Raw genomic sequence first — 26,003 nt, forward strand, 5'->3', positions numbered from 1 at the left:
TTGTCATGAGAATCAAATGAGGTAAAACGTATAAATACATTTACAAACCAAAAGAGATATTATTGCTGGAAGCTTAGAAAAATGTTAATTGTAATATCAAGTTCTCATTTTGTAAATATTTATTAGGAATCTTATGATTGCAAACAATAGAAATCAAGTCAAACTTGCTTAAGGGGGAAGCAAAAGGTAGACAGAGGTTAGTATTATAGGGATACAAAACCATCTCCTGGTATCCAAAACCAGGAGCACATCAAAGTCATCAAGCACTAGAACCAGTTTCCTCTCCTTCTCTCTTCTGTTCTGTTTCTCTGAAGCATTTTTTGAAAAATACCTAAAGATAGGTTTCTTCTTCTCCTTGAATGAAAATGTGGCTACCCACAAAGCCAGAACATACATTTTACAGATCCCGCCACCTAAAGTTGTTGACCTCTCATTTCCAACTACAAATTCACAGGGAATCTCATTATGTTTGGCTTATGTGCCCACCCGTAGTCCTATATTGTGATGAACAACAAGGACAAGTTAAAATGGCTGGTGAGAACTGCTCTCTATTTTGTTCTCCAACAGACTGGAAAGAGAGACACTTCTTCCCTCCCAAGAAAAGGGATTGTCAAACGTAAAATCCCTGAAGTATCCATTACTATCCTAAATTTTCCAAAGCACTTTTTCATGTGAATGAAATGAAAACAATGTATTATCTTAACAGATAGAAACGTAATTTCTCTGTGGGATAGAACTATTTTTGTTAAGGGGGAAAATACCTTGGCAAGCTATTTGAAAGAGAAGTGAGATCCTGAGGGTGTGAGTGCCAGCTGAGTCCCAAGAACAAAAGAGTGCTGGAGGGTCCTCTACTTCACAAAATGAAAGGTATTTGATTTTTCTTCTAAGAGGATTGAAGAGAACAAAAGAGCAGTTTGGTGGGGAGCGCCGCGCAAAGGAACCAAGAGATGCTGGGCAACAAAGCTCCATGGAATAAAGAACTTGTAAAAAATCTCGTTGGGGGGCGCCTGGGTGGCTCAGTCGTTAAGCGTCTGCCTTCGGCTCAGGTCATGGTCCCAGGGTCCTGGGATCGAGCCCCGCATCGGGCTCCCTGCTCCGCGGGAAGCCTGCTTCTCCCTCTCCCACTCCCCCTGCTTGTGTTCCCTCTCTCGCTGTGACTCTGTCTGTCAAATAAATAAATAAAATCTTTAAAAATAAATAAATAAATAAAAAATAAATAAAAAATCTTGTTGGTTGTGAGATACCCCCAGCACTCCCCCGCCCAAAAAAAAATCCTTTAAGAAGAGAAATAACCCATACGTGATTTTTAGGTGTTTCTGAGTAATCTGGATTATAGGTCTGCTCTGTGACCATCACATGAATGAGGGGGGTGTGTGTGTGTGTGTGTGTGTGTGTGTGTAAGTAAACAAAGCACGTCTGGACCAGATCAGTAAGAAACAGAGGAAATGTAGGAAAGCAGAATCAGAGGCACTCAAGGGCAGGGAGAGAGCAGCTGACTCAGGGTTATGAATGTATTATTTCCTATGATCTGCCCAACAACTTGTCAAGTGATTAACACAGATACCATTACCATGGGACAGATGAGAAAACTGAAGATAATCACCCAATGGCTTACAGCAAATTAGTTTCAGAACAGAACTAAAGCCTAGGTGTCTCCTCACTCCTGGGCTCATGTTACTGCGTTGGATTTACTTTGCTTCCTTCAAATGTTATGACAATACCAGAACGGTGGTAGCATACTTTATTGGCAAGAAAGGAAGACATTTCTTTAATGAAATGCTTTTCATGCTTTTTAGTGCTTTTAATGAAACCACTAAGATTACCTCTTGTCCATTCATCCATTCATCTAATAGGTGTTTGTTGAATTCCTACTCTGTGACCAGCGCCATGATATGTGATAATTCTTTATTCTGAGTAAAAATAGCTTGACCAAAGTGAATCTTAAAACTGAGAAATAAAATGACCAAATAGTAACAGAGGACCATGCAATTCACAATGTTCTTGATTTTTTTTTGTATTCTTTGAAATTGCAGTGTCACGCAAAGTCTGATCTGGTTTCAGTAGCAGAACCGAATAGTTAAAAATCCCAAACTAACCACATCAACACTCATATGCTGCTGCTGGGAATACGATGGTACGGCCACTTTGGAAAACAGCTTGGCAGTTTCTCAAAAAGTTAACTATATAGTTACCATATGACCCAGCAATCCTACTCCTAGGTATATGGTCAAGAGAAAGAAAAACCAGGTATTTAAACAAATACCTGCAGATGAACGTCCATGTCAGCACGTTTTGCAATAGTTCCTCGAAGTGGAACTAACCCAAATATCCACCAACGGATGAACGGTAAAATGTGGCGTATCTATAAAATGGGATAATATTATTGAGCAATAAAAGGACATGAAGTACGGAACAGCATGATGAGACTTGAAAACATTATGCTAAGTGAAAGAGGCCAGATACAAAATACACGTTGTATGATTCCATTTACATGAAATGTCTAGAATAGGCAAATCCATAGAGTCAGAATGCAGATTAGTGGTTGCCAAGGGCTGGGGTGAGTAGGGAATTGGGAACGACTGCTAAAGGGTACAGGGTTTCTTTCTGGGAGTGATGAAAATGTCCTGAAATTAGGGGTAATGATGCACAATCCTTGTGAATATGTTAAATCCATGTGAATTCTATACGTGGATTACATCTCAATTTCAAAACTAATCACATCATAGTTCTACATGTGTACAAAGTGAGGACAAATAAAATTATCAACATGAACACTGACCACACTGCAGTCACAGTACTTTTGTTACATTTTCTTTTCAGTGTTTTCCTGTGCTATCCAAAATGCCCTTCAGTGAGTCACTTTCTGTTAGAAGTCTCAATAATTTTATGGAAGCCAAACTTCTAAAAAGGAGCCAATGCCCTACTTTACCTTTCTCAATATTCTGGCTCTATCTCTGAATAAGCTTTTTGTTGTTGAAAAAGCAATTGTTAATGGCTCAACACAATATAGGTCAGTTGTCCATCTCTGCTTTGAGAATTGCTAGAGATTAGGGTAGAGCTTTGAAATTATTTAAAATTTTACTTTCGAGGACCCAGAGATGCTTGAAAGTGCGCTGGCAATATAAACACTCTTACTTATCTAGAAGTTCCCAAAGAGCTGTTTCGAAAAGGAATAGGAACACTTTGTGAATCAAAGCCCCACACTGTCAGTAGCTCTGCAGCCCCGATATCCCAAGTAGAGCTTTGTAGAAGGGTGAGGTTGAATAGGGGCTGAAGCTTGAGGGCTAGCAGCACCTCCCAGTCAACACACATTAAAAATTCGTGGGGGGTGGGGAGGCACCCGCATGCCTCCGTGGGTTAAGCATCTGACTCTTGATCTCAGCTCAGCTATTGATCTCAGGGTAGTGAGTTCAAGTCCGTGAGTTCAAGCCCCACACTGGGCTATGTGCTAGGCGGAGAGCCTACTTTAAAAAAAAAGAAAAGAAAAAAAATTCATGCGCTCAGGCTTACTTGGGGAAAAAAAGTGTACCCCAGGCAGGCCTTAAGCCAATTTGCATATTTTATGCCTGTCTTTTCACAGGACATTTAGGACTTGATCTTCAGCATTTGACTAATTACCTCTCCATTTTGCCTGCTGCTGTAATTGGGTGCATGGAAAATCTGGAGAGTTTCATGTCTTAAAGTCCCTCCTGTGATTTCTTCCCCCATTCAGTGACCCTGAACTCTTACAAAGAGCTCATTTCTTAATAACTTAATATAAAGCTTATTTTGTCCCATTTAGTCCCTAATCCATACATAACCTAATAAGGTAGTGATATTGAACAAATGCTTGCAAAACTCCTTACTACCATTATTTGGAGTAATATTGCCAATAACTGTAATTAGGACAAAAAGGCACTTAGTGCTTCCCCGAATCCCTTTGGCCTGGCTCCTATTCCCAGTCCTGATCAGTCCTTCTGTTGCATTTCCTACTGAGCAAACAAGAGGCACACATGTCAGTTTCACAGCTGAAACAGAGAGCCAGAGTGAAAGAAAAAACAGCTGAGCCAGCAGGAAGCAAAAACTGAGGGGGAGGTGTCAATAGAGATCTTTTTCAATCCAATGTAGTAAATAAACACATACCCTTTAAGAAAGCCAGGTAGCTCTTTCCTTGAGAAGCTGGCCTTTGCTTCAAGCTTGGCCCAAAGTTCAGTTGGTCCTTTATCAGGACAGCATTTTAGGAATTTTGGTAAAGTCAAATATGGGAGAAAGAAAAAGTTCCCCATTCTCAAGCTTATTCTCAAAAAGAAAAGTGGGAAGCTTGAGACCCGTGAAAAGATAAGGCAGATAGGAATCACAAAAATATATTCAAAAATTTAGGATTGGCCATCAAAAAAAAAAAAAAAGCATTGGCCATCAAGACACACATGGATACTGTATCACAAATTTGACTAGAACCTAATCTCCCCTCTTTGGATTTTATGCAAATCCCTTGTCTTGGCTCTCAAAGCCCTCAGTTGTCTTCTCTACCTTAATCTCTTCTCTTTCCCAGTCAGCTAAAGAGTGAAATACTTAAACTCTTGGATCTGACAAAGCAAAAAGAAAAGTACTGTTTAACTCTGAGCACATGGTGTGCCAGGAATTAGGTTATACATTGTTATTTAATCATCCCAGCACTTCTGCTTATGTGTTCAGTTTTGAAGAAAAAGTTGAGGCTTACAAATTCTAATTTAGAATAAAGTTAAAATAAATTCTGCCCATCTTTGAATGGTCTACTCATCACTATCTGGCCTACCTTGCAGCCCTCATCTGTCTTGTCTCCTACCCCTCATCTTCACTTTTATACTTCAAACCGCCCTTTGGGTTCCTAGAGTGGGCCAACCTTAGTTCTACCCCAGGGACTTTGCACTCGCACCTTGCCAGTGAGGGAGATTAGAATCCTCTTAAATCTGGTTCCTTCTTATCTTCCACTTCTTAGCTCAAAGTGTCACCTCCTTGGAATGATCTCTCTAAATAGTTGGCTAAAAGTACCTAATTCTTCTCTCAGAGTCACTTCCTGTTGTGGCCATGGAAGTGTATCATTCAGATAACCCTTTAGGGGAGTGTAGTTGACTGACTGCCTCTAACTGCCCATCTTTAGATCCACTGCAGTGTTCAGTGTAGGTCTGAGACTTTACCCTTCAGAGGCTGCCCAGAGTGGGTGAGCAAGGTGAGGGTACAAGACCCCAGGCTGTTTCTGCCCAAGGCAGGACTCTTCCAATGAGCAATATTTACTAGGGAGTGAGGGGGTCAAGATTTTCTCGGAGTTGCACCCTAGTCTGAGGCTATTCCTACCCAGTCCTTCTTTCCTTCTCTCCTTCAGCAGGTGTCAGAGCTGCATCCCATTTGAAGGCGCTCTTCCTGTTCCCCTCTCTTCCCCTAATAAACCTCTTGCACACTCATTCTGTTTTGATATCTTGTTCTCCAAAGACCTGAACTGGTGTGCTCTCTTGTAAAACACTCTGTTTTGTAATCTTCATAGCACCTAGAACTACTTTTGAATGTATCCGGTTTAATTGATCAGCTTACCTATTTATTTAACATCTCTCTCCAACCACTGCCCCCATTCACACCCTGAGGTAATACATCTTTTTTTTTTTTAAAGATAAATTGGATTTTTTTTAAAAGATTTTATTTATTTATTTGACAGAGAGAGAGAGAAAGCACAAGCAGGGGGAGTGGCAGGCAGAGGCAGAGGGAGAAGCAGGCTCCCCGCTGAGCAGGGGGGAGTCTGAAGTGGGACTCGATCCCAGGACCCTGGGATCATGACCTGAGCCGAAGGCAGTCACTTAACCAACTGAGCCACCCAGGTGCCCCCTGAGGTAATACATCTCACTCATTTATTCCCAGTGCTAAGAACATTGCCTGGCTCATGACGGGCCTTCAGTCAATTTTGTTGAATGAATTAATGAATGGTTTAGAAGACTAGATTTACGCTCTAAATCCAGCTTCTTCCATTTATCCATTTCCCGGGGGTATTTACTGTTCTAGCTGTTGGAGATAAAACAGTAAACAAAAGAAACAAAGTCTCTGCTTTTCTGAATTCATATTCAAGTGAGGGAAGACAGGCAATAATCACAAAAATATGTGGGTTATGTGCTAAGAGTTACAAAGAAGTGGAAGTGCATAGTAAGGGAATGAAGAGTGACAGGTGGGTAGTTAGGGAGTATATTTCCCTGATAAGGTGACATTTGAACAGAGATTTGAATGAAATAAGGGAGTGAGCCAAGCAGATATCTGGCAGGAGAGTGTTTCAGTCAGGGAGAACAGAAGCACAAAAGTGCAATGATGGAGTGTGTTTGGCAAGTTCAAGGAATATCCTGGAGGTAGTGAGGCTGAACCACAGAGAGCAGGAAGGAACGTGGCAGGAAATAATATTAGGGGTGAAAGAGGTAAACTTGGTAAGTCAGGCGAGTCCTTGTATGTCATCATAAGAACTTTAGATGGGATTTTTCTCTAAGTAAGGTGGAAAGTGAATGGATGGTTCTGAGTAGAGGAGTGAAGCTATCTGACTTGACATTTTTAAAGCATGGTTCCAGTTGCTAGCTAGACAATAGTAGGAGACAGTGGTAGAAGCAGAGGGAATAGGAGCAGGCTATTGCAATATTCCATAGACAGTTTGAACCAGGGTGTATCAGTGGGTGTTGATATCACGCCATGTTCCGGATTTATTTGAAGGCAGAGTTAGCGGGATTTCCTGACACACTGGATATATAGGGGTTGGGGGGGGCGGGCGAAATCAATGTTGACTTCCGATTTTTGGCCAGAACAAATGGAAGGGTGGAATTGCTGACTACTGCGTTTCCTCCCCTCGAGCTCAGCTGTGCAGGTGCAAAGACACGTACGGACAAAGACTTTAACCAAGTTGGAGGTTTTCCCTGTTGAATACAATGGTGGCGGTGTTTTGAAGGTTCGCGGCAAAAGTGTGATTATCCTAGTGGAAGATGGGACATAAGCTGCATAATGAGAGAAATTAGCACATGACAGGTCACGAGGGACAGGGGAAAGGACTGTGCTCAGGGATGGAAGGACTCGAAGGCATTGAAGAATTGGTGGCTGGAAGGCATCACCGGGAGTGAGGTGGAAAAATCAGAGGCTGAGGTCCAAAAGTGGGGCAGCTGTGTTCTTTCTTTTGTACCATAAGCACTTCCTTTCCTACCCCAGCATAACACTTGAGAAGACTCACGGCTAAAATGAAACGATAAATCTCAAATCTACTTCTCCATCTACCATCCCATGTGTCTACCACTCTTTGTGATTAAAATTCGTAAACGTTTCCTCATTAAGCTCTGCATTCAGAGCACTTACTTAACCTGGAATTTTACATAGTATGGATTCCATTCGCAACAGTACATCAAAGTACTTTTGTATCTTTGCCAACCACTCCTTGTTGAAATGACAGATTCGTAGGAACTCAGAATTATTGGGACCTGGCACGTGATCTAATTCAATAAAATCACTTTGACAGATTGGGATACTGTAGTTTACAGAGGTGAAGGGACTTTCAAAGACAACTTGAAAACAGAGCTTTGAACTGCTCTAAGTTTATCTGATTACCTGCCTAGAGCTTCTTCTACCATAAACTACTGTCAATTCTTTTTCTTTATACTTGTCCCTGAGGATATTTTTTGATGTATTGGAAATCATATATTACCCTTTTCCCCTAAACCTCTCCCTCCTTCACTATGTCCTATTGTATGCTTCAGTTTCCCCTGGCCTCATCAACAGTGACTTCAAGACTTACCTGCTTTAGCAGGAACTGTAGCCTCCTAAAAGCATTCCCCAAATAATTCTGAGAGCCCACCAAGGTGGCCTCATCTTCTCAGGTGCTCCCAGACAAGTCCGTTGGTTGAAGTCATTTTTTTTTTTAATATTCTGCATGTTTTTTCTCTTCTTTTCCAGTTCCTTTTGTCATGGCCACTGTCTGTGAAGCTACTTGAGGGAAACGGAGGATTGCCACTGGTGCAGTGCCCATCAGGAGAAGGTGAATGTCCATACCCAAAGCCCTGCATCTAGAAATTTTAGTCCATGAGTGTGCAGGTGCCTGAGAGGTGGTATGTTCCATTCAGAGATGATAGCTTCTACAATCTCTGCCCTACAATGTGACTTGAACACCCAAAGAGTGTGACTTTTCCTATACAGTCTCTCAGTAATAATTCAACGGGCTTTTCTTTTTCAACCTTTGCCTAGAGTCCCACTTCTCTAATAGAAATGGTTTTGGTTTGGGCTTTTCTAGCTCTAGCTAAAGAGAGGTACAGATGCCATGCTAGCCCTTCTGTTTTTCTAATTTTTTTTTTGTCTGTCCCCAAACCAAACTCTTTCCTTCTCACTTAGAAAGCAAAAACCTCAATGTAGGCGATGGAAAAATGTCCCCATGCCACGTCTGTTCTCACCTGTGTGAGCCAAAGATACCCACTGCCCTTCTGATTTCTTTCTCCCTCCCTTTGTGTGTGTGTATGTCAGGTTGTCCTGACTCTGTCTTCTTCTCTGGTTCCTCCTTATCCCTACACTAATCTATCAACACACCAAGCCAACACATCTTGGATACACTCCCTTTTCCCACTTTTGCTTGTTTGTCATATGGCAAGATAAGTAGGGACAAGGTTGGAGGCCAGAAGGAGTCTTTGAATTTTAATCTCAGTTCTGACACTGATCCCATCTGACTTCTGAATGATATAGAATCTCAAAGTTGGAAGGGATCTTTAAGGTTTATCTATTTCTAGATCTTTCCCAAAATGCAATCATCCAGTCTAGATGTTTATATCGTAGTCAAGAATGAGCAAGCTTCTAAGGTTGCCTATTCCCTTTGGGGGAATTGTACGCCATTTTTCTTCACATCAAAGTAAAATTTGTTTGGTGTAGCTTTCTTCCAATACTTCTAAATGTACCACCTCAAAGTCCGGCAGTTTTGAGTTATGACACAGTTTTGAGATACTTTTTAAGACCTACATGTCCTCAGTTGAATGTGTCCCAATTGGTCTTAACATGTCTCTAACTTTTTTTAGAACTTAATTCTAGTATAGTTAGCATACAGTGTTATATTAGTTTTGGGTGTACAATTAACTCTCTCAACATATGATGCTTATTAGTACTCAGCAGTAAAAAGAAATGAAGTCCGGATCCATGCTACAACATGGATGAACCTTGAAAACCATATGTGAAGTGAAAAGAAGCCAGTCCCAAGAGACCACATGCTATATGGCTTCTTTTATATAAAATGTCCAGAATGGACCAATCTACAGAGACAGAAAATACGTTAGTGGTTGCTTAGGACTTGGGGTCAGGGATTGAAAAATTGGGGATAATGGCTATGGGTGATTGGGTTTCTTTTTGGGGTGGTGAAAATAATCTATAATTGATTGCCATAATGTTTGTACAACTCTGTGAATATGCTAAAAGCCATTGAATTGTGCACTTTCAATGGATAAATTATATGGTGTGTGAATTATATCTCAATACAGTTGTTCAAAAAATATGATGTCCAGAAGGGAAAACAATATTCTGAAGTAGATTGCCTTAACCTCTGTATTTCAGTTTCACTCTATAAAATAGATGAGTTAATAATTCCTGCTCCACCTCCTTGACAAGGTTGTTGAATCACACTTTGCAACATCATAATTATGTAAGTTATTGAGTGACTCTCACTGCCTCATATCTGAATTACTAACACAATCCATTTACTGGTAACTCATTTGTTTTGTGGGGTAAGAGCCTATTCTTTTTAAAACACTTATTACCCAACTCAGGAGAATGTAAGGAACACTTAGCACCCATTGCATAAAGTCTTACACTTCACCTTAATATCTAAAGCTTTCTCCAACTTTGTCCCACACTTCCTATCATTCTTCACAGCCAAACTACATTCCAATTATAAAACAATTGCTTTCCCCAACACGTATTTTACGTATTAACCCTTTTAGCTGGTTTTTCCTCTCAAACAAAATGTACTGTGTTACAGACTGTCTTCCTTTCCCCCTCACCCCCAAATTCGTATGTTGAAGTCCTAACTCCAATATGATGGTATTTGGAGGTGGGTCTTTGGGAGGTAATTGGGTTTAGACGAGGTTATAAGTCTGGGACTCTATGATGGGAAATTAGTCCTTATAAGAAGAGAAAGAGATGAGAGCTGTACATGCCAGGGCACAGCAAGGAGGAGACCACCTGTAAGTCAGGAGGAGAGTCCTCATGGGAGACCTGAATTGCTGGTGCTTTGTTCCTGGACTTCCCAGCCTCCACAACTGTGAGAAATAAATTCCTGTGGTTTAAGTCACCTATCTGTCCTATTTTGTTATGGCAGCCCCAGCTGACCAATATATGCCCCTTGAAATCCTTCACTAATCCTGGTTATGGCTTCCTTCCAAAGTTGGTTTTTTTTTTTTTTTTTTGGTAACTTTCTTCTCTTGGACTCCCCCCCCACCCCTTGCTGATTACTTCATTACTCTGCATCCTCTAAGAAGATTAGCTTCATATAAAGATAATTTTCAGTTCTTATTCACCTATGTACTATATTTTAACTCCTCACCTACTTGACAAGTTTGTCAAATGAGAGAGGTAATGTGGATAATTTTGTTGCATCTTCTTTTCTCCAAAATATGAATTTTATAGTCACTTCATCCAGTATTAAGTCATGGTTGCTTCCTCTTTTCCTGTGGTTGTTGGCCCTACACTCAGTATGGATGTTGAGAAAGGCCTCATAGCCAATAATCCAAAATGGCTAATACACAAACACTATGTTGAAAGTTCACTCTGCCAAGTTTAACTCCAGAGTTTCTGAGCATCAACATTTAAAGCACCAAGAAATACAAAGAGGGTAGAAGGTGATTAAGTACAGTTTAAAGCTTGCTCCTTTTTGTTATGTTACAAAAGGTCATAGGAAAAGTTGAGGCAGTTCTTGAAATTCTATCTCTTAAGCCCAGAAGGTTTGGCTATTGTAGGAGGACACAAAAGGGCATGTCCAATAAGGAGGAAACTTCAATCTCTGCTAGCCCACAGGCCTGGCTTCAGTGACCCACTTCTGCCTTTGGCATCAGCTCAGCCTTACCTTCATGGAAAACTCAAGCCATTTTTTTTTTTTTTTTTTTTTTTACAAACACTTTTTAGATAGTAAGACTTCCAGGTGGAAACCAAAGAGCAATTTCCTAATTTTTAATACATTGAAGAGAATGTTTTTCTCTTTGCTACCAGCCCCCTCTTCTAATCAATCAACACTTCCTGCAATGTCAGTAAGGGAAAAGTGTAGTGTAACTGACAGAAGAGACCAGACCTTAAACCTGCACTCATTCATTCCATTCTGGGTGAAATGCCTCCCAGGGCCCTACGAGCTTATCTCCCCCAGACCAGTGGCACTGGAAGGATGGAACCATAATATGAATAAACTCCAACTCATTTTATGGCAAGGAGGCTAACTAAGGCCTGTAAAAGGGAATATCATGCCTGATAGCTTATGATTTACTACCGGGGTCATAAATAGGGTTCCAAAATTTGGCGTGGAAGCTTACATGCTGCTCCAGAGGAGATAGGTTTTGGTGCGGAGCAGATTTATCTGTGTAGGTGTGTTTTATTGCTCTTGTCATTATAAAATATAGTGTGAATATTTGTCTCACATTTTCTCAAGTTATGAGAAAATCTATCAAAATGTTCTCTGCTTGTGAAAAGAAACGCTGAGAATGGATAGGAGGGAAAAGAAGGACCTAAAGAAAAACCTGAAGGAAGTTAACCTCCTAGCCCCCTCCCAGACTTTTCTGTTCCCCACTGTCCCCATCTCTGCTTTCGCCATGGCTCCATTCCCTTCCCAGCTCCCTCTATTTCCCACAACCCTGAAGGCCAGCCGACAGGGGTTTACATTTCGAAAACCCTTGCGTGGCTGCCGGAGCTGGGCATGCTCAAACGCCCAGCACTGGCTTTTTTCAGCTTCCAACTTTGGCAGCTCTCCCACCCGCACCCCGAAAGGGCAGGTCCGCACAGATCCCGCGGTGTGAGTAAGAGGGAAGAAATTAACCCACTCCCACGGAGGGAGCGAGGTAGGGGAGCGAGCCGGGCAGTTAGGCGTTCCGGGGGCGCTTCCAAGGGGCGCGCGCGGGGGTGCCGGGCCCTCGGGGGCTGCGCGGCGCCGGGGTCGGTGGCAGCGCGGGCGCGCGCGCCCGTCCGAGGGGGCGCTGTCCGAGGGCACGTGCGCGGGAGCGCGCCCGGGGAGGGGTCGTGGAGTGGCGGGCGGGGCGGGCAAGGGGCGGGGCCGCGGCGGCGCGCGGACGCCGAGGTCCACCGGGCTTCTTGAGGCTGCGGCGCGGCCACCAGCGGGAGGGCGGCAGCCAGCGTATCCAGAGCCTGAGAACCTGGGACTTCGGGGGCGCTGAGGGACGCAGGAGCGGAACCCGGCCGCGGGGAAGAGCCGCGCGGTGCAGCTCGCTCCTTTGCAGACAGCGCTTTCCTCGCTCCGTTTAGGAAGTGGGTGGGGGTGTTTCGTGGCCAGCGTCGGGAGGTGTTCGAACGCCCGCGCCCGGAAAGGAGGCATTCACCTGTGTTTGAAGGCAGCGCGTCGGACGTGGAGGGAGCGGCGGCGAGCTCTCGCTCCTGGCACAATGGGCTGTACGCTGAGCGCCGAGGATAAGGCGGCGGTGGAACGGAGTAAGATGATCGACCGGAACCTCCGTGAGGATGGCGAGAAGGCGGCGCGCGAGGTCAAGCTGCTGCTGCTCGGTAAGGGCGGCCAGGCGCGTCCCGGGGAGGGAGGGCCCTGGGGTCGGGCAGCGGCTTGCTGGGCGCGGCGCCCTGAGGTGGCCGCTGCTGGCCCCTCGCGTTTGGAAACCCAGAGCGGACGTGTCAGAGCGGCCGAGAGCGCGGCTTGTAGCGCTGGGGGATGGTTTCCGGGCCGGTGCGGTGCAGAGCCGGGGCGGGTGCTCCTCTCCCTGGTCCCCCCCTGCCTCCCTCCTCCCTGGCCGGTGAGAACTCGCCCGCGCGGGGCGGGGGGGGGGGGGGGGGCGGGAGCTTCAGTTCACTCACAGGCGTTGGTGTGGACCCCGCGAGGAGCCGAGGAGCGGGTCGCGAGTAAGCCCGGTTTCTCTGAAGTTAGCTCAGCCTTCTGAAGATGAAAGGGAGCATTCGCGGCAAGGAAAAACAAACACACAAAACACAAAACCACACCGCCCCTCCCCCCTTGAAAACCCTTCGTACGCGGTGTCGTATCGCGGTGGTGGTTTTCCCCTGTCAAGAGTGCCTCGCTTTGTGAAATGAGTGCACCTTTTGTGAGGTTCCGTGGGCTCGAAATGTGTCCTTCCTGTTAACTTCCTGTGGCGACTCAGTAAGTGTAAAAGGAGCACTGATTATATTTCCCTTGCCCAAGGAAGTAGGCTCTGCTGGGTGCTTGATTTTTATTACTGTGGAGACGTGGAAACCATCGAAGTTGGGTAACGTTTGCTCCAGTAGTAGGTAAGGCAGGTACTCGAGGGGAGAAACCTATGTGAAAGGTGCGAAAGGGTCACGCGGAAAACAATTCTCTCCCAGCTGCCACGGTTTCTGATGAATGAGTTTGGCCAGGGACACGCCAGGCTTTTATTTGTTCTTAGTATTGTTCTCTTGGTGGAACGCTATGTGGAGGTCTTTTCCAGCTTTTTGAAAGGAGAGACCAGAAAAAAAAAAAAAAAGAAAAAGAAAAAAGTAAGCCAGGATTCTGACTGAGGGATACATTAGGAAAATATTCACAGCATAAGATTGTAGATCTATGAGTTAGGGTTTTCTTTTGTTTGCCCCCCATCCCCAACATACACACTCTGTAGCTATTTGAGGTAGGGGAAGGATTTCTTAGAATCTTCATTTGCACTTCCAGCGATTGCTTTTGTTTTAGAACAGTTATGATAAAAGATCTTGCACAAACCTGTTTTCAGTAAGCTTCTGTTTCATTGGTTTAATGACTGCAGGAAAAATGGTGGGGTTTTTTTCTCCATTACTAGTAGGCTTAGAAGCAGCAAACTTGGCATGACTAAAAGTAATAATGATCTGAGTCATTTTGCTAGCAAACTGTGAAATAACATTGCATTTTAAAGACCCGGGTGGCTTTCTTTACCCTTGCCCCCAACATAAATCTTTCTCAGTAATGCTGTTCACCTAAGTTTTTATGTTAATAACATATTTTGTTTGCCTGGGTCAGTGTATTTTTAGTGTATTGAGCATAGAAGAGACACACCTCGATACGGAAACATGTAGATGTTTCTCTTCTGATGTGGATGTGCTTGAGACAAAAATGAAACAGAAGGAAGCTTACAAAGTTCTTTTCTTGCAGTTTTCTGCGCTCCTGCCCTGATGTATTCTTTCCGTGTATTTTAGTGTGACTCTAGTTTGAGCCAGCCATCCACCATGTTTAAAGCAATTGAAAAATGCTTTAATTAGATGTCTGTTGGAGAGAGATGGACTAGGATGAAGGTCAGAGGAGTTGGATTTTGCCTATATTCAGAAGAAATCAGTGTTTCTCAGCCTTAGCGCTACTGGCATTTTAGGCAGGGTAATTCTTTGTTGTGCAGGCTGTCTGGTACCGGGTGGGATGTTTAGCATTGTAGGATGTTCTTTGGCTTCTACCCATCAGATGCCAAGAGCAGCCCCCTCAACCTTTGATCCTTGAAAATGTCTCCAGATAATCCCCAAAGTCCCCTGGGGGTAAAAATTAATCTCTGGTGAGAGCCTAGATTAATAAGTAAGTACCGTTGAATGTATAATGTAGAAAAGTAAAAGTTGCACCTCTGCAACCAGCTATAACGAGAGTTATGCGGAAGGTGTAGCAGAGTCATGATTTTCAGAAGAAATTACGAGATTTTGTTTTTCTATACCACTAATGTTAGAAAGAGTTCAGAATGATTTTTAAAATTTTTTAGGTCACTGAATTCCTTCAGCTGTCCTTTCTAGCTTTGGTGTTTGGCTTTCCCCAGCATCTCCTCTCTCTGTAGAAATCCCTTTGTAACCCTGTCTTGTTGGCCCAGCTCTCCCTCCTCTTCCTCCTGATCTTACTCCTTCGCTAGCTACCCTTCTGCCCAGGGTCCCAGCACTCCAGTTCCTATAAACAAAATGCTGGCTTATTTCATAAATGTTATTCTTGGAATGTTTCAAAACATTTTTTTTTTTCCTAATTTGTCTTTAGCAGTGAAGTTTTGACCTTTGGTTCTTTTTTGGATGTTTAAAGTCGTATGTGTAACTAACTCAATGAAATCATTCCATGTAAAACACAGCTGAGGGGCGCCTGGATGGCACAGCCAGTTAAGCATCTGCCTTCGGCTCAGGTCATGATCCCAGGGTCCTGGGATGGAGCCCCGCATCATCGGGTTCCCTGCTCAGCGGGGAGTCTGCTTCTCCCTCTCCCTCTGCTGTTTCCCCCACTTGTCTCTCTGGCTCGCGCTCTCTCTCTCTCTCTCAAATAAATAAAATCTTAAAAAAAAAAACACAACTGAATCAACTGGAAATACAAAATGGTTTTCTAGGTATTCTATAACCACTGTCACTTCCATTTATATCAAGTCGTCTTCCTCTTCAATTTTATTTTTTTCACCAAATGAATTTTTTCCATTTAAGGCAAAAAGCATCCAAAGTATAGTTAAGATATCATATTAAATAGTTCATCGTATTGCATTTTTTTCTTGAGGCGTGTATGTATTGTCTTTTAGACATCTGGGTTGAGAGATTTAGGTATGAGATGCGCATTATTAGAAAAAAAATTTGGTACTGGGTGTCTGTTATTTTAAATTTTTTTAAAAATCAGATATTTCACTATCCATATTAGGAACAGTGAGTTAGGCCTTAAAAAAGAGAGGATCTAGTCTAATCATTGACCTAAGGGAAATTAGGTCAGCGGTAGAGTGATTCAAATCTTTAAGTTTAGTTTCCAGGCATTGGTATGAGAATAAAATCCTAAATAGAAAAACTTATTTTTATAACAAAAGTTTTCTGTCCATTATAGATGGCTAATTGCCTGAGGAGAAAACATTTTTTACTGTCATACCTTTGAGGATGTTACGGTTTATCATTTTTTAAGGGCTGTATCATTAGGTTTTGGCTGTTTTTTTCAGTAAGACTATATTATGCATATGGGTGCTTCTTAAATATTGTTACAATTTTCAAAGATGTAAAGGGTTAATTATACAAAAGTAAAACTTTCATCCATTCTTCATTATTCATTTCACTCTGAAGCTGAGTTTTGAATCTCCTTTACTCCACCTCATTATCCTCTCCACTCATCCTCACAGACAGACAAAAATCCACACCCTTTCTCTTTCTGGAGTTTGTTTTAAATGTTATAGGTTGAGTGAAAATGAGGTGAGGGATAAGCTCTCTTCTGCTTGGTGAATATTTTTCCATTGCGACCAGCAACCAGCTCTTTGAGAAGCTACATCATTAATCTTTTTGTTCCCTTTAAACTTGCCCTGTGACTTCCTTTGTTGGGAAATTCTGGCATTGCAGGACTTTGGATTTTGCATGGCTTTAGCTATTTCCTTAGCATTGGCTCAGGATCTTAGATGTCAGGAGTCCCATTTCCTTGAATAAATGGACCTGGTATTTCAACAAGGGTTCTGTGCTTCTCCCTTACTCACCTACCTGAGGTTAACAGTTACTTTGATAGGCACTACAGGTGGTATTAACGTGTGTTTTGAAAGGGCTGATTTTTCTATATCTTCTGTTTCTCATTCTTGAAATTTGTAGTTTCAAGGTCTCCCATGTCTCTGGCGACCTGAGTCCAGAAGGCTTTCTTTCCAGCTTCTGGTCTTTTGCCTCTAGCTTACTCTTCCTATCACGCTGATTCCTTGCTCAGAAACCTTTGTTGACTTCTCCATTGCCTGCACAATAAAAACTTTCTTCTAGACCTCCCTTCCTCCACCCTTATACTCGTCTCCTCAGGGCACCCTCCTCCTCCAGATAGGAGCCGTTGGCATATGGCGAAGCATATTGCACTCTCGTCTCTAGTGTTGTTTAGCTGTGTGCCCTGCCTGTTTCTCTGACTCGTGTGGACACTTCAGGGGCAGAATCATTGTAAGCTGTACTTGTATCCATCCCTAACAACCATTTACTTTGTCATGTGCTTAAGGAGTTCCTAATTATGTTAATACCTAGTGTAGAATTAGGACTTAACCTAGAATACAAACCATATACTTTGCCATTTTCAGTATTGTTGGGAATAAGTATCCAGCCAAACAAAGTAAACTAGAAAGGAGTGTTAACAGCATGTGATGACCAAAATAAGCTCATGGTATCTAAAAGCAAATTGGTTTAAGAATTCTTTTTGATTTTTATGAGAACCTTTCACAGTCCTTATATTATTTGAGAAATTAGGGAAATTAGAGAAAAATGACAGCGGATATGCATTGGAAGAAAGTCTGCTATGTTGCAGTTGTTATGTCATTCCTTACATTTTTTTTTTCTTTTGTACATCTCATTTTGTAATCTTTATTTTTGGCCTCTTTTAACCATAAATAAAGAGTATGAGTCCTGTTAAATTTATCAGTGATAGGAAATCTAATGCCTATGTTATAGGATTTAGTAGATGCTTGGAAATATAATGCTTGTCTTCTAGGATTTAGTGGGAGATGTTATTTAAACCTGAGAATGAGTACTATGATTTTTTAAACAAAAAGTGAGCATCCAACCACAGTCTTAACTGTTTTTCTTACGCGTGCCTCAGCCTTGGAAAGTTCAAACTACCATAGATTCCCTTGGGAGGACCTGAATGTATCTGTTGCACTTCTGGGTCATGTATTTCTTGGTCACCTGTTCTGGCCTGCAGCTACCCAATGTGTGACTTCCCACAGTGTGACATTGGGGAAGCTCAGATCCCAGATGGCATTTGAGCTGTATGAACTAAGGGCAGCAGCACCTAAGCTTGTAAAGTGCTTAGCCTTCTGTCATAACTTGTTACATACTAATGAAAAACCTTACCAGAAATAAGGCAAACATCATTTTAAGGTGGATGTTCACTCCATAAACGTAGTGGCTTTTAAACAATGTAAAATGTAATTAACTTTATGTTCCTGGAGGTCCAAGTCCAAAATGGGGTTCACCAGGCTAGAATCAGGATGTCAGCAGGGTTAATTTTCTTCTAAAGGTCCCAGAGGAGAATCTATTTCTTTGCCTTTTCCAGCCTCTATATAGAGGCTACCTGCTTTCACTGGCGCATGGGACCTTTCTCCATCTTCAGAGCCAGCAGTGGCTGGTAGAGTCTTTCTCATGTAGCATTGCTCTTGTGCTGGTCCGTTCACTTACAAGGATCCTGTGATTACATTGGACCTGGATAATGCAGGATAACTACCTCACCTCAGGAGGCTTGTTTTAATCACATCTACACAGTTCTTTTGTCATGTAGGGTGACATGTTCTCAGGTTCCAGGGATTGGGACGTGGGCATCTTTGGGAGCTATTTACTCTGCCTCCCATAGTCTGCCCTCTGGCTGCTAAAGATTTATGTAAAATGCATTTACCGAATTCCAGCATCTCTCAGAGTCTCAGCCCATGACAGCATCAGCACAGTGTCCAAAATCTCATCCAGATCTCATAATCTAACTCACTTTGGGTGAGATTCTGGGTATAATCCATCCTGTGACAAAGTTCTTCTCTACCTGTGAACCTGTGAAACTTCAGAACATGTCATTTGCTCATATAATATAATGGTGGGACCAGCACAGAGTATCCAGTTATAGGTCTTCCTGTTCAGAAAGAAAGTGGAACAAAGAAAAGGAGTCATCCAGTCCCCTGCACTGTCCAAACTACATTAGGTTTCAAGACCTGGGAATAATCCTCTGATCCTGCTCCACCTTCCAGGTGCTAGACTCCGCCCTTCCTTTTTAATGAAAGGTAGCACATGTTTGCCGCTGAGTAATTTTGTCACCCGGTTTCTTGCCTGTAGAATTCTTGTGACCTGACAGCATTCTTTCATTTTGGACTCTTTTAATTTATCTTTTTTCTTTTCCCTTTTTACTATAACCAGCAAGCAAGAAAACAGCGTGTACCTTCCAACAGTTTGCTTGGAAATCTTCTCATCTAAATACCCAAGTACATAGCTTCTACGTTCTGTTTTCACATAACCATAGGACATAATTCACTTAAGCTTTCTGCCACTAGGTAGCAAGGATCCCCTTTCTGCCAGTTTATAATAACATGTTCCTCCTTTACATCCAAGTCCTCGCCAGCAGCACTGTTAAAATCCGTATGTCTGTCAGCAGCATGTTCATGGCAATGAAAATATTTTCTGAGATCTCATATGTTTTCTCTAATATATGCTCATATAGGTGTTAACATCTGTATTTTTGATAGCGCGTTGGGAGCAATCCAGGCTTTTTCTACTTTGTTCCTCAAAATTTCAGCCTCTGCCCATTGCCTGATTCCAAACCCACTTCCACATTTTTGGTGTTTTTTTTTTGTGTGTGTGTGTGGCAGCATCATTGATATGTCATGTATAACTTTAGAACATGCGGAATGATTTTAACTTCATTTTCTTCAGTCCTTTACAATTTATGTGACTATCATGGTAACAGCAAAATCACCAGTTTCTAGTGCTTCATATCGAACCCATGGTATTTTACTCCAGACATAGTGTTACAGAGTAAGACTTTTATTTTTGTTTGCCTCTGCTTCAGTGAAGTTCTTCCTGACCATCTAGTCTAAATTTGTCTTCCTTCCTCTCCCTTCCTAATTATACCATTTTGAAATCATCTTGTGCATTTACTTTTTTATCATCTGTTGTGCCTCTTGTTAGGGTTGGTTTCCTCAGAGCATAAATCCAGTCCGACTTGTTTATCATCTAATGGCACAGAGTAGTCCTTCCATAAATGTTGATTAAATGATTGCCTAGTTAAATAATTGAACATTAATTTTGACTAATCTTTTAAAGTGAAAAAGTTGATACATTTTTCTTGTGCCTTGGATAATTTTATTGAGTTTTGGCCCAGTGTATTCTCATTTATTTCTTTTATATCTTGCTGGTTAGCGTAACTAAAACCTACTACATTATTATTCACACTCTTCTAAAAACTGGAGTTAATTTAGGATACCTAATTCTTGTTGCATGATCAGAAGGATGTTATGACTCCTGGGAAATTAGGTATAGAGTGAAATGTGATTTTTATATTTGTGTATTCTGCACACTTTTTTTTTTGTGGACACTTTTTCAACAGGATTGTTGCATTGGTATTTCTTTTTTCTTTTTTTTTTTTAAAGATTTTATTTATTTATTTGAGAGAGAGAATGAGAGATAGCACGAGAGGGAAGAGGGTCAGAGGGAGAAGCACACTCCCTGCCGAGCAGGGAGCCCGATGTGGGACTCGATCCCGGGACTCCAGGATCATGACCTGAGCCGAAGGCAGTCGCTTAACCGACTGAGCCACCCAGGCGCCCTGCATTGGTATTTCACATGTTATTTGAGTGCTTTCTTAAAATGCATGCAGTCATATGATGTGGCATCAAATGTATTCTCACAATAATATCTTTCACAGCAGGACAATGAGATTGTTAACTTTGGCTTTCTGGAGCCAGTAGGGTGCTCAGAAACTGACCAAAGTCTGTTCTTTATGTCTTGCCTGTCCTTATGTGGCAAGAATTATTGGTGGCATTTGCAAAGTGTGTTGTATGTTTTTGGTTTGGAGTTATGCCTTAGGTTTACCAAATCCTTATGAGAATTTACGATTTACTTAGGGAAATAAAATATATACATAAAAGTAGTTCCTCATAGTGGCAGATAGGGAAGAAATGGTATAATAATTGATACTAGGGGAGGTGAGCTTTAACATTGGGGTTCTTCATTATTGATCACAGATGAGGGTGGTGGTCATGTACATCTCAGAAATTACTGTGGTTATAAATCTGTCCATTTCCATGCATTTCTGAGCTTATTTTTTGATCCTGCCTGGCTGTAAGCTCTGTATTATATAGAAACCTGCAATTTAGAAGAGACTTTGCTATCTATAACTTTGTTTTCTTACAGTCTCCACATAGAAGGAATTTTAGCCCTCCAGCATTTATTTAGCTTTATCCAGAGACTCTTTACACAGGGAAAGGCGATTGACCTACAACTCTGGCAGTAAAATGTTTTCCTTGAGATCTTGGACAAGTTATCCTAATTCTTTAAGCTTTAAAATTTTTTCTCATAAATTCTGGGTAATAAATGTACCTACCTCATAGGGCTGGGGGACAAAGTAAGCTAATACATCCAGAGTACTTAGAATAATACATGGCACAGAAGTTCTTAATAAATATAAGCTGTTATGATAAATACTTCAGAGACTCTTTGGAGTCAGCCCTCCCTCTCTGTCTCCTTCCAGTTTGATCCATTTATGGTCATAGATATTAAATCCTTTTATTGGCTCTTCTTAGCAATGGGTATGTACATAGCAAAGATATCAAGAAGTATAAAATCAGTCTTAATTACTAATTTCTGATCCAGCCACGGCTTCCTTGTGGGACTTGGCATTCTGTTAACAGTATCCCCATTGGGAAAAGACCAGGTAAATATCTGTGCTGTTAGGAATTCTAGAGAGAGTAGATTTTAAGTAATTGGAAAACTTTACAAATGATTTAAATGTAATTTTCTCTCCCTTTTATTACCCATTTTTAGAATAAATGTAATAATTTCCTGCAAACTTTCCTTTTATCTTTCTTGAAAATAAAACAAGGCTGTTAGTGTAAGTTATGAAACATTATTTGAGTTGACTCAGATGAATGTGCCATTTCTCTGGGGAATTTATGATTACTTCCCCCAAATTTTAAAAACCTTTTATGAAACTTTCTGTACTGATGACTCAAACCGATTCCTAATAAAACTCTAAAATGACCATGAATTTACTTTTAAGAGAGAAGTAGCATCTCTTGAGAAGTGGTAGTAACCTTGATATAGAAACAATGAAACATTGAATTTATGATAGTATTTGTCTCTTTTAATAATATTTCAGAGGAGTCTCTTAAAGACTTAGCCTTGAATTACCTGGAATTTCTTCTGTTTACTTTGCCTTTCTAAGGCACAGTCTAAATTTTTTTCTAGTAATTTACTTATCTATATTGTAATATTTATTGTTTGTTTGGGCACATGTCTTTTATTTGACAGCCTTTCATGATATTTAAGAAGCATGGGACCTGTAAGTAAATGGCCCCTAAGATCAATATAATATAATAGGAATTAGAAGAAAACTGCCTTCTTATTGGTAGTTTTGAAGTTAATCTAATTTCAAGAGTTAAATTTATTTCAGTGCAATTTAAAATTGATCTACTGAGTTTTCACAAACTGAGCAGTCAGTGTAATCAGCAACAAGATCAAGAATTATAGGCAAGGGATGTGCTCTGACTGTAAACCAGTCGTCAGTCTGGTCAGTTAAGTTGCTGGAACTGATGAGCTGGTGCTCATCAAGGCCAGTGCTGTGCACTCCCACTCACTCATCCTCTCTTGCCTCCCAGAACCTTCCATCCACCCTGGTTCTCTCTGCCGTCCTCACATTTCTCCTAAAGACTCCTGTGTCCTGGTCCATAAACATTCTCAAGTCATGCCTAGCATTAAAAATAATAAAATCCAAGCAAAACTGTCCATGCTGTCCTTAAATCATTTTAACTCTTTCATTTTCCATCTGACCTTTTCAAAATATGAGGCTGCATTCCCATTTTTACTTTTTCACTTTACATTCGCTCTTTAAACTGCTTTTTATTTAAAAAGTTATTTTTCAATTATATAGGAATATTGAGAAATAGAACAGGCACTCATGTAATCCATACAAATATATTTTTTTAGAGAGAGATTATTTTATGGTTAGTCTCTGTCTTCTGGATTTTTTGTTTTATAATTAGGTCAGGCTTCTCATTCTAACTTCCTGTCTCAACTTTTCTCCAGGTTTTTTTTTTTTTTTTTTAATCTCCTTCTCTTTTTGGTTACTTATATATTTTCTGTTCACCTTATCTATTTAGCAGTAAACTAATGTGCCTTTTAGCATACTGAGTTGTTTATTTTATTAGTAATATTTGTATTTCTAGAAACTCTAACCTTTTGTAAATAGTTTATTCTAATATTTTCTAGCTTTTTAAAAAAGTCACTTTCATCATACCATACTTAATTCATAGTCTCTTTGTGAAAAATTTATTATATAAAGTTCTTAGGGTTCACATATTTGTAGGGTCTTGACTGTATGTCACTGTAGGTAGATAGCGTCCTCTAGTAATTTTCTATTGTGAGCACATTTTTTTTTTTAAGATTTTTTATTTTATTTATTTGACAGGGAGAGACAGCGAGAGAGGGAACACAAGCAGGGGGAGTGGGAGAGGGAGAAGCAGGCTTCCCGCGGAGCAGCAAGCCCGGGGATCATGACCTGAGCTGAAGGCAGACACCCAACGACTGAGCCACCCAGGCGCCCCTGTTTTGAGCACATATTAACCAGCACATTGTCTTTGTGAATCCTGTGCACCCCAGGTTGGCTGTAGCTTTCCTCTTAGTCTCGTGGGGTGAGGGTAGAGGGCAGGTTTACTTTACTTACCTTATTAACGCAATATTCCAAACGGAAGGCGCCAACTCTCACCCACTTACCCAGCCACTTCCTCCTTCTCCCTGTTGCCTCTGTTTTAGTTGGTGGCACCACCGATCCTTGATTTATTTGCTTTCACACTCATTAGTCAAAAGTTCTCTCGACTTTGTTTTCTAAATATTTTGCTTATTTTCCTTTCTCGCGTTTTATCATCCAGCAATACTGAACTTAAGGTTTCCCTTCATTCCTGTACGTTTTTTTTTTTTTTTTTTTGCCTCTCGCCACCCTTTGCTCATGTGGTCTCTGCTTTGGATGAGGGGTATGTGCGTATGTGCGTGCGTGCGTGTGTGTGTGTGGTGGGTTGGCTCTCCCAGTACTGTTCTGGACTTCTTCATTAATTTCCATGGTGCCCCTGTTCCTGGCAGCCGGGTTTTTTTTTTCTTGCCTGCCAGCATCCACTGCTTATTGGTCTATTATGGCTCATTTTGTTCATGGCCGGGATGGTTTCTCTTACGGTCTTGCCCCTCCTTTGTATCTCATGGATGCTATGGACCTCCTGATCTGTTTTTCCTGGGCAGCCTTTTGCTGCAAAGCCAATACTGGTAGCCAGGCTTTTTCTTGGCTACCTTGAGTGCTCAGTCTTCTCTGGTCACATCAAGCATGTGGAAGATTATCTGTCCTATGCATTTCACAGTGGTGCAGATATGCCATGGCGAGATGACCTCAGATGTTCCTTCTGCACAGCCACACTTCTCCACCAGGCTGCGTAGATGTGTTCCTGCCTCGGTGACTTTCTTCTCCCAGATCTCACACAGACCCTCTGCCTTGAGCAGTCTCTTCATCTTCTCTGCAATACTGGTCACCTCTGAAACCATGGCTCAGAGGGGGATATCAAGATAGAGGTGACTCCCGGCCTCTCTCATCCCTAGCTCCCCTCTGCCTTTGCTACTAGGCCACGGATGACGCTACGGCTGCCAGGCTGATGGTCTCTGCCACGCGATGCCTGGAAAGTAAACCACTTGTGCTCATCCATTTTCATCTGATGGCACTAAGGCACCCCATCTGCCTCTTCTCCCATTATGCATGTAAATGCGAAGGAGGAAAAAAAAACACATCAGTAATTTTCAAAATATTACCAGCATATACATCCGCTTTTGTTCTTTACATTTCTGCTCTGAAGTTAGGTCTTTTCATACTTGTCCTTTTTGTATGCTTTTGCTGGTCCAGGTCTGCTCACCTTATTTTCCTAAAGCAGCCCTTCTTAACTTTAATATGCATAGAAATAAGTTGTCAACTTCTAAAATGTAGATTTTCATTCTGAGTCTGGGATGGAGCCTGAGATTCTGCATTTCTCATGGGCTCTCAGGGGCTGTCTTTGCCGCTGATCCCCAGGCCAGTGCATACTTTGGGAAGCAGAATCCTAGAGTAGGTGATCCTCCTGGATCTTTTCCATTTATCCATTGGATAAGCATTTTTCAAGACTTATCCCATCTTTGCCACATTTGTGAAATCTCCCATAACCTCATCTATAAGGTATTTGAAACAATGCTTTGCACAAAGTAAGAGCTCACTGTAATTTATACATACACATATGTACATGTGCATATGTAAAGCCTGTAACACTTATATAGTTAAGCTCTTAATGTTAACCTGAAATGGTTTTTTAGTAGCGCATTTTGAGAAAAACTGTTTGATATTATCTTGCATGGAAACATGCACTTCCTGGAGAGTGATCAAAAACTATAATTAGTCATAATGAATCTTCTGTGTATTTAGCAAGAATTTTTAAAGTGGATTTCATCTTTTGATGATATGATTATTCAGGTCAGGTTGACTGTGACCTTATAAATATGTTTTTATGAACATTTTCATCTGGTAATGTTCGTGATGACATTCCTTTCTCAGAAGTAAATCAAGGATGGTTGCAAACTCTGAGAAAGTTTATAGTCATGGGTCTTGAAATAATTGATTGTACTATTTTTATGTAACCTCATCTCTCCTAATCTGGCCTCACATACAACATGATTTCCATTGCCTTTAAAAGGCAATTCTGATCTTAGAAAACTATCCTTTACATTAATATTTACTGACAGGTGCTACAAACTATGAAACATTTTGTGATTAAATATAGCATAAATGATCTATCACTTCTGCTTTCATTTGCTGGTTAGGCTTTAAGTTAGTTATGACACCTGGTTCTTACGAAATGTGTAAATTCATTCAATAAATATTTATAGATGCCAATGTTATAGCCTGCATTATCTAGGTATCTGGAAATGGAACAGTCTTTGGGAAGCAGATATTAATTAAAATACAGGAAATATTCTTTAAGTGTTTTACCACAGGATAAAAGCAATATGGTTATTTTGGCTTGTTTACTAATAAATTTAAGGATAAAGAAAACGGGTTTTGGGTTTCTTCTCCCTTTTTTCTTACTATGCCTATGTAGTAGATCATTTTAACTTTGTTTTGGATGACTGCATTTTATACATCAGGTTGAATTTTATTGCTTTTTGCCAAAAGCTAT

At 41.3% G+C, this 26,003-nt stretch overlaps 1 protein-coding gene across 1 annotated transcript in view; it reads left to right on the forward strand.

Annotated features, from left to right (window-relative positions):
• The first annotated feature begins 11,918 nt into the window (after window positions 1–11,918).
• The window catches only part of GNAI1 (G protein subunit alpha i1), a 91,711-nt gene continuing 77,626 nt past the window's right edge, over window positions 11,919–26,003 (forward strand). The window contains exons 1-2 of the mRNA XM_027573991.2: window positions 11,919–12,038; window positions 12,546–12,714. Coding sequence (XP_027429792.1) covers window positions 12,597–12,714 — 118 coding nt within the window. The 5' untranslated portion in view covers window positions 11,919–12,038; window positions 12,546–12,596. The remainder of the gene's footprint in view (window positions 12,039–12,545; window positions 12,715–26,003) is intronic.

The sequence above is a fragment of the Zalophus californianus genome, chromosome 12, assembly GCF_009762305.2.
Source record: "Zalophus californianus isolate mZalCal1 chromosome 12, mZalCal1.pri.v2, whole genome shotgun sequence".
In the NCBI taxonomy this organism is placed as follows: Eukaryota; Metazoa; Chordata; class Mammalia; order Carnivora; family Otariidae; genus Zalophus; species Zalophus californianus.